The following is a 9,219-nucleotide window of genomic DNA, read 5'->3' on the forward strand; positions in this document are numbered from 1 at the left end:
GTGTGTCTTCCTTGTGATTGCGTTAATGTGTTGGTGTAATGGACTCTTCGGGCCCGTGTGGGGAGCTGGAGAGTGTTGGGCTCTGAGGGTTTTAGAGCACCTGAATTGGTTAATTGTTGTTTAATAAGAGTTCTTAATCGTTCAGATTTCCTTGTGTTTTCTCAAGCGACTCCTGGTGCTTTCTGTTTAAGCTTGTAAAGTTTATTTTGGTAGGCTTGAGGATTCCATGTTACTTGTATTATTTAAGCGGCTACCCAATTAGCACTAATCGCGGGGTCCTCCTTCTGAGAATGTTGCATCTTGCGGTGCCGCTTGGCTGAACCACCAATGTTCTGTTGGAATTCTTATGAATAAGCTCTAGTTGTTGTCTTTACATTGGAGTTTGTCTTTCCTCTGCACTTGCATTCCAACATTGTCAGCGCACATCATGACAGTTGGGATTAGGATAAATCCCCTGAGATGTTGACACACAGGAACTTTAAGGTGCTCTACCCTCCCACATTGATCCCCTAAAAGAGAGCCATTGTGTGTTCTCCCAACCTCCCCTTTCTGAAGTCCACAATCAATTCCTTGGTCTTACTGATGTCGAGTGCCAAGTATTATTGAAACACTACTCAACTCAGGCAATCTGCCTCATTCCTCTATGCCTCCTCGTTGCTGTCGGAAATTCTGCCAGTAACAGTGGTGACATTGACAAACTTAGAGATGGTGTCTGAGCTCTGCCAAACCACACAGTCATAAGTGTTGAGAGAGAGTAGGGCAGTGGCTAAGCACACATCCTTAAGCTTCACCTGTTTAGATTGTCAGCGAGGAGATGCTATCACTGATCTGCACTAAGTAACTATGAGGAAGTCAAGGATTCAGTTACAGAGTCCAACATTGATTAGTACTGGGATGATGGTGCTGAATGCTGTGCTGTGATCAGTAAACAGCAGCCTGATGTATCTCTTGCTGCTGTTTAGGTTCTCCAAAGCAGAGAGGAGTGTCAGTGAGATTGTGTCCACTGCAGACCTGTTGTGGTGGTAAGCAAATTTCAGATCTCCGCTCATGCAGACATGACCAACCTCTCAAAGCATTTCAGCACAGTAGATGTGAGCGCTACTGGGCAACAGTCATTGAGACAGCTCACTCTGCTCTTTTTGTACACTGGTATGATTGATGCCCTTTTGAAGCTGGTGGAGACCTTGTACTGCAACAGTGAAAATTGACAATGTCCTTGAACACCCCAGGACAGAAATCTTCTCACTTTTTGCATTCTGCGAAGTTGAAGTTAATCTGCTATGCGACCCCTTCATTTTTCTGCACAACAGCCAACTTATACTGTGCATAAAAATGTGTAGAATAAGCTATATAGGCATTTTTACACACAGTACAATTTATGTTCACCATGCACTGATGGTGGAGATTCTCAGGAAAGACAATTACCCTTATCAAACATGGCACCAATTATGCTCTGATCTCACACAAAACATACGTATTCAATAACAATTCAGTCATATGATCCTACAAATTTATGAATCAGAAACTTGGGCACAATATTAATCTTTGCATCCACCCTCTTTATAAACAGAACTTTCGTTGACACCCCAAGGACTGATCTTAATTGTTTGTCTTGAAAATTAAAAAAGTTCCCCCACATTTTCCCTCTCTGTGTGGCGACCTGTGTGTGTTACCTGTACTTTTATGACGCTAATGTGTTAGGAGACGGATTAAATTATGAAGAAAAGTGGCAGAGACGAAAGGATAGGTGGGGCGGTAACTTTAACACAGCTGGTTCGGAGTGCACTCACATAACGTCGGGAAGGCTATATGTACATAATTAGACTGTGATGACGTCACACTTAAAGGGAAGCAGCGCTATTTTTCTGTTTCGAAGAAATTAAACATACATAACTACTTAGCAGATGTAAAAATATTTTGGTCGGTTTAGCATCTGATCTGACGTACTAGACTTAAGCTGATTCGTCGAAAGGTGTCGCTCTTTCCCAGTGAAATAATTTTTCTTTTAAAAAAACTTCCTTTTCCCGAGAGAATCCTCTCTTGAGACAAAAACCCCGCCATCCTCTCTCACCCATTCAAACTGCACTCTGCAAATAGCGATGAAGCACCACTGAAAGACATTCTCATCCGAGGAGGTGGGACGGTTTAGTCTCAGCAGTCACCTTTACACAAACGTGCCTGCTAAAGAGAAACCACGCCGAACGACGGTGGCGCACAGCTCCCTGTAGGCTATTTGATTTTAATCCTGACCGACCTGAAACAACTTTACAACACCACTCAAACTTTAAACAGAAACAGATATAGTTTGAAAATATTCATCTGACTCGCCTTCTGAGAAACTAACAAGTCTTGAGATCCTCGAATTTCCAATGGTCTCCCTCACTCGTTCATTAACAGTTTCAGTTAAAAATACGATGCATAATGTTATGAAGATTATAATTACAACGATTCACACTTGGCATCGGGATTGATGGTAATGGATTCCTAGTTCGCTAACTAAATTTTTGAAATCCGCCAAAAACCGGGGGAAGATCACATTGAGTTTACTGTCGGAGAGAATTTGAAACTTAATTCCCCGAGATAGCCATATCGCTGCACACTAGCGTCCGGTTAGCAACCTGGCGATCTTTGGATTTGCCAACGGGATTAAAGTATTTTGTGTAAAGTTTTACGGCGTTTTGGCCACTGTGAATTATGTTCGCTGAACTCAGTGACCCCAATGAGCTGATCCGCGTTTCACCCACGGCTGCATGCTGAAACCTCTGGTGTTCCACTTTCACAGAACATGGATATGATTCATGTTTTTGTTTTGTTTAATGTTTATACCAGTCATTCTGTATGATGTGAACTGGAGAAGAGAGGCATTTTCATAGGTTCACTCATAACAAAAAAAAAACAGTTGTGCGTGTGTTGTTTTGGCCTGTGGGGCCTAATACCTGTTTTTATTCGCTTTGACCTTTTGCTCTCCCTTTAAGTAATTTCTCAGACTGCTTGCTCTGTCCGTGTGGCAGACGGAGACAAAGCAAATATTCTAGGCAACGAGCTGCCTCTGATGCTTTTAATACTTCTTTGGCAGATTTAAAGGGATATGTGCGTGCGAGAAGTGGGGGTAGGGGCGTTAAACAACAGAAACTCAGTTAGATTTAACTGAGTATGGACGGGGAATGATTATGGTTATACATCAGGTGTGGTTTGCTGTACAATTTACATTACTGGACACTTCTCTAAAAAGCTCTCCCACTGCAGAGATTCCCAGGGGAGGCGGCTATAAAAGTTAGTGTTGTCGGTACTCCGTGCATATGTTTTTTGACCTCCACCCTCCCCCATAAGTAAAACATCCTGATGTACTGAGCTTCGAATGGGGTGGGGGGGGGGGGTCCAGATACTAGAACCCTGACACGTAAGTCAGTCCACTCAATCAGGAAAATCCTGCCCCATTCCCCAGTACTTCCCGGGATTCGAACTTCCCGAAGTATAAACTGAGCTTCAGAGTCTCATTACAAAAACAGGCCGACCCTGCTGGCAATTTGCTGGAGGAACACAGTGGGTTGAGCAGCGTCTGTTGGGGGGTGGGGGAGAGGGAAGGAACTGTGGGCGTTTCTGGTCGGAACCCTGGATCACGGAAATGTTTTCGCCTCTCAGATGCTGCTCGACCGGTTGAGTTCCTCTAGGAAGTTTTGTTGTTCCAGATTCCAGCATCTGCCGTCTCAATTCATCCCCCCCCCATCCTATCCTGATTTCTTCTCCCTTCCTTTCCAATCCTATGAAGGCTCATAGTCTGAAACAATGACTGTTTATTCCCCTCCATAGATGCTGCCTGATTTGCTGAGTTCCTCCAGCACTTTGTGTATGTTGCTCAAGATTTCTCGCATCCGTGGAATATTTAGTGTTTTTCTACAATCTCTGGTGGCTTCCTTCGGCTCACCATGTCCATGCCCTCGACACACGATACAAACATAGAAACATAGAAAACCTACAGCACAATACAGGCCCTTCGGCCCACAAAGCTGTGCTGAACATGTCCTTACCTGAGAAATTGCCTAGGGTTACCCATAGCCCTCTATTTTTCTGAGCTCCATGTATCTGTCCAGGAGTCCCTTAAAAGACCATATTGTATCCGCCTCCATCAGCGTCGCCGGCAGCCCAAACCACGCACTCACCACTCTGCGTAAAAAACTTACCCCCGACATCTTCACCTCTGTACCTACTTCCAAGCACCTTAAAACTATGTCTTCTCGTGCTAGCCATTTCAGCCCTGGGAAAAAGCCTCTGACTATCCACATGATCAATGCCTCTCATAATCTTATGCACCTCTATCAGGTCACCCCTCATCCTCCTTCACTCCAAGGAGAAAAGGCCGAGTTCACTCAACCTATTCTCATAAGGCATGCTCCCCAATCCAGGCAACATCCTCGTTAATCTACTGGGTACATTTATCGACATTTGGATTATGTCTCCGTTTGCCTTGGTGATTGGTAGTGCTGAAACCTTAATTAATCTTTGAAGTATGTTGGAGGATTTCTCAGAGGGTCTCTTTTACTTGGACGATACCTACACAGGGATTTCATGCTGATTTTCCGGTGTATACTCAAACATTGGGTTCTTTGCCACCAACACAGTGGTGCGGGTGGGGAATAGTCCTTTCCCCCGGGAAGGTTGGGTGGTTGAAAGAGCCATCAGGTAAGTAGCAGACCTCTCCCTACTTGTCCAAGATGCAGGTTGTTCCTGCTCTGGTTACCCCGGGCTGCGTGCTCCATTACACTCTACAAGTATCAGTTTATGTGTGTTGCAGGAGCTGCGAGTCCTATCCCGGTATGTGCGGCGCCACATCATCAGACGCAGACAGTGGCCTGCAACACCGACTTCACTCAGGGGCTGCTCCAGGTGTCAGGGCATATTTGTGATGGATTTAATTTTAATGGAGTGGGAAAAGTGATATTCTCCCCTGTGGTATGTTCACGATTAGAACTTTTGGAGTACCAACTGCTGGAGGAACTCAGCAGGTCAGGCAGCATCCATGGAACGGAATAAGGGGCAAGATCCTTCATCAGTACCTGCTGAATTCCTGAAGCATTTCGTGTGTGCTACTCCGAATTTACAGCGTCTGCAGAATATCTGGTAATTAGAACTTTGGGAGACTGACTTTTCGTGCGCCGACCCAAACACTCTCACTGACAGGACTGCCAGCGAGGAGGAAAGGTCCATGGTGTTAGTCGGGGACCTGCCCAGATTCGGCGTCAACTACACAACCCAGAAAGTGCAATCGTAACCTCCCTGAGCTCTAGTCTCTTTCTAAACCGCCGCTGGGCAGCTGTGTCTTAAAGTCGAAGGAAGAGGCTCTAAAAATTGATCTCACCCTTGACTGCCGAGGACTGAACTCATACCATGCAGTAATGAACAGCTCGCTGCTTTAAACCCAACCTGCAAATTAGGATCGTCACGGTATGTTAAGATTTAAGCTACGCTCAAAGGGATGTCATGTTCAAACCTGGCCAAGCATGTCTAATGTAGGATTAATGACCAGAAACAGGATATGGAATTACCCTGAAAGTAAAAGTGTAGGATTCGACTACCAAATGCGACTTGTGATCTCGTTGCAATCGAGGACATTTTCAAACACCAGCGCTTTTAAAATAAACTTAGTTAAAAGCGTGGAGGGCTCTTGACCTGACTTTTTAGCCAGATTCGTTCTCTGAACGAGCACTATGCACAGAACGTATCTCTTTGTTAATGTTCCTAGCAAGGCGTAACGTCACGTAAGAATAAAATAAACATGTACGGCTTATCTGTTAAAGGTGGAGGAAAAATGGGTTGTTGACAATGGCTGCGGGTTCTTTGATGCGGAGTTCCGAGAACTGATTACATCGATCAGTCCTTCTACCGCGTCTGCGGGACACATGGACCTTGTTACTGCACGCCCAGCTCGGGCGCTCGGCGTCCCTGCCTGGCTGCTGCCCTTGCCGGTCGTTTCCGGAGTTCTAATCCAATGCTGAAATTACTTTACACCAACATGAAAAGGGCGGGGGTGGTCGCCAGAGAGAGGAGGTCTATAGAGTGCGCTGATCCGCTGTCCCATTATAAACTAAACACTACTCTTTAAAACAAACTAGGTCGTGGAGCGAATTGAACTCTTACTTTGTTTTCTTGGAATCCTCCGCTGCTCTTCGGCACGTTATTCTGAAGGTTGTTTTATTTTCAAGCGAAACTTATTTAAATAACTTTACTGGGAAGCGAAAAGGGGTTCGCTTCTTTTCACAGGACCTTCCCCATCGGAGGTTTGTCCCTCATTCCTTCGCTTTGCCAAACGTGTCAAGTAGGTATTTTATATTTGCATTCATCAGCGCCATCGAACCCACAGAGTTGGCTGATGGATTTAGTGTGATATAAAGCCGGTTCCTCAGCCCACCAGACCCGCAGCGATGGATAGCAGACTGCAGTCTGGTTCACTCCAGCCCTAGTTCCACCTTTCTAACTTAACGCACCGTGCACACAGCCCCTGGGACTCACTCACACCCCTCTCTCTAGCCCAGGCCGCCCTCGCCCTCGCCCTATCCATGTACTGAAGGACTTTTTCACTTGTGGAGGTGGGGGAATTAGTTTTGCAGCCACCCCCCCCCCCCGCCACAAGCCCTGCAACCTTAAGAGAAACTGCGCCCTTAATCCAAACCGTATGTATTCTGCACGGACCGCCTTGCATGCATTCCAGACGTCTCCAAGTATTTAGAATATACATCGGATAAACCAAATTCCTCTGCACAATAAGTAACATTTGCTCACGCAGCGCAATTAAACCCTTTTCTCCCCTTCCAACTTTGCAACATTAAAGCATGCACAATACTACGAACAGTAAACTCCTTACCGTAACAGAACTGACCATGGATATATCCGTGGATGTGCGTGGACATGAAGGTGTCTTATGAAAGCGTTGGCTTCAGTTCTCTGAGCTAGTGTCCGACCGCAGCTGGTGACAGCTCATCTTGTGGATGAGTTGTGAGAGGAGTGAGTGTGAGAGGAGGGAGAGAAAGAGGGAGAGGGAGAGAGAGAAAGAAAGAGAGAGGGAGAGAGAGGGGGAGAGAGAAAGGGGGAGAGAGAGGGAGAGAGAAAGAGAGAGAGAGAGAGATCTCGGAAATGCGCCGCTCACCAGCAACCAGTCAAATGGTTCTGTTCCGATATTAACACACAAACTGCCGTGACCTTTAACTTTGACTCCGCCGCAAGGGCCAGTGGCAGACTGCCGCCAACCGCTGTCCTGGGTACTGATCCGCCGCACTGTCCTCTTCAAAAGCGAACGGCCATTTCCTTAAGGAGAAACATTTAATCATCCCAGATCCGGCGCAGTAGGAACTCGGACGCGATTCCTCCGAGGCTAAGAACCGTCAGTCCGCCAGGGCCGCGGGTTTCTGGAGGTGGGGAAGTGCAGAGTTAAGCGGCGTTCCTGTTGAAGGCTTTAGAAATTCTCATTTTTCAGCAAACGCATATAGCTCGAAAGACGCCAGCAAACTCCTGTCAACAGGCCGCCGTGTGAGAACAGTCGAAGCCTTGCGTCATTAACTTTATACTTCAGCGCTGCGGGCTACAGGGTTTGAGCCAAACATTAACACTACTATCTACTTGCTTTGTTGCATTTTTTCTCTCTCTCTCTCCCTCCCTCTCTTTCTCTATACCCTGCTTCTGCCCCTCTGCCTCTATCCCCCTTCACTTTCTTTCTCCCCTGCAACTCTGTCCCTGCTCCTCTTCTCTCCCTCTGCCCCTCTTTCTCTATGTCCCGTCTCACTTTGTACCTCCCCCTCTTCCTCTACCGCCCCACTTTCTGTGTCCCTCCTTCCTCTTCCTGCTCCATCCGGTTTTGCCCCTTCCTGGTTGCCTTTCCCTCGCCGTCTCGCCCTTCTCACCTCCAACTGCTCCCAACCTGTGACTTCCTCCCTCCCAATTAGTTTTTTATTTTTAAAAAAACTGTCCCGATCCTCAACTTCTCTGACTCAATTTTGCTCTCTTCTACTTTCGTGCTTGCTCTCGGTTCATTTTGGCTCCAGCATCACTCTCTCCCACGCCGCCCTTACCCGCCGCTTCCCAAATCACTGACAGTTGCCGTCTTTCCTTCTGCCTGTCGGCCTATTCCACCCTCTCTCAATCATCCTCAGATGTACACGAAGTAATGGGTTTTCAACTACTACCGCTTAACTTACACACACCTTCGGCCGGCTGTCGCTACCGTGCAGTGCACTTCATTCTGCATGCAGAGGTCACTACCGAAAGAATCACCCTTACACTCCTTTATTTCAGTACAGGACAGGACGAAGAAACGCGTTTGGCCCGAGGAGTTTATGCGGGCATATCCTGCGATAATTAGAAATGACCTGTCCCCATTTTCACCTGGAATCAGATATTTCAACTCTAGGTAACTTGAGCCAGTTTTTGCCTACATACATAGTCAGCATGCCATTAAATCACCGCTTCGTTGGTGCAAAGCAATTTTGGACGTTCATCAATATAACAGTAGCAGTGTGATTTGGCAGGCGTGTCGGTAATTTAATTCTTTACTGCCCCGGAGCCCAGAAGTGTTCATTTATCTCCTGGAAGTAATCAAACTTCGCCTGGGATCTTTTTATCAACAGGTCCACCCTAAACAAGGCCATTTCAAAAACGCGGTTTTTGGTTCACAGAGAGGAATACCATAACATTTTAAGACCATTGGATTACCAGAGATGCCCATTTAATAGCGCGAGATACATGATATTAGACATTTGAGAAATGCCGGCTGCCGTTGCTTCGCGACCTCACGGTCTGTTATCGGACCCTGCTTAACCACATATCCGGCTGCAACAAAATGGAGAGATAGTTTTATACGGCAGGTTACGGATTGCTTTGTAAATAGGCAGCTTATATTTTTTTTTAAATGAATATTTTTCCCTATGATATATCACAATCATGATGTCGAGATGTCCTTTCAAAATCAGACTTTATCTTGAACTAGCTGTAAACAAAATATTAGTTATACTCTGTAACCATTTCCTACCTAGTCAGTATTGAGCTAGAGAAGATTTACACTCTCTTTGATCTGTTAACTACTTAAACTCTCTTTGGCCTATCATCTACTTTTGAAAGGTGGTGAGAAAGGGGAGCCAATTTCTGTACAGCAAAGTCTCATCTATGGGCTTTACAAAATTCTGGAGGAACTCAGCAGGTCAGGCAGCATCTATGGAGTACTATTTATTATTA

The 9,219-nt window shown here is 46.0% G+C and overlaps 1 protein-coding gene across 1 annotated transcript in view; it reads right to left on the minus strand.

Annotated features, from left to right (window-relative positions):
* Positions 1–7,745, minus strand: part of ntf3 (neurotrophin 3) — a 49,871-nt gene extending 42,126 nt beyond the window's left edge. The window contains exon 1 of the mRNA XM_073066235.1: positions 6,860–7,745. Coding sequence (XP_072922336.1) covers positions 6,860–6,877 — 18 coding nt within the window. The 5' untranslated portion in view covers positions 6,878–7,745. The remainder of the gene's footprint in view (positions 1–6,859) is intronic.
* Between the last annotated feature and the right edge of the window lie 1,474 nt (positions 7,746–9,219).

The sequence above is a fragment of the Hemitrygon akajei genome, chromosome 14, assembly GCF_048418815.1.
Source record: "Hemitrygon akajei chromosome 14, sHemAka1.3, whole genome shotgun sequence".
In the NCBI taxonomy this organism is placed as follows: domain Eukaryota; kingdom Metazoa; phylum Chordata; class Chondrichthyes; order Myliobatiformes; family Dasyatidae; genus Hemitrygon; species Hemitrygon akajei.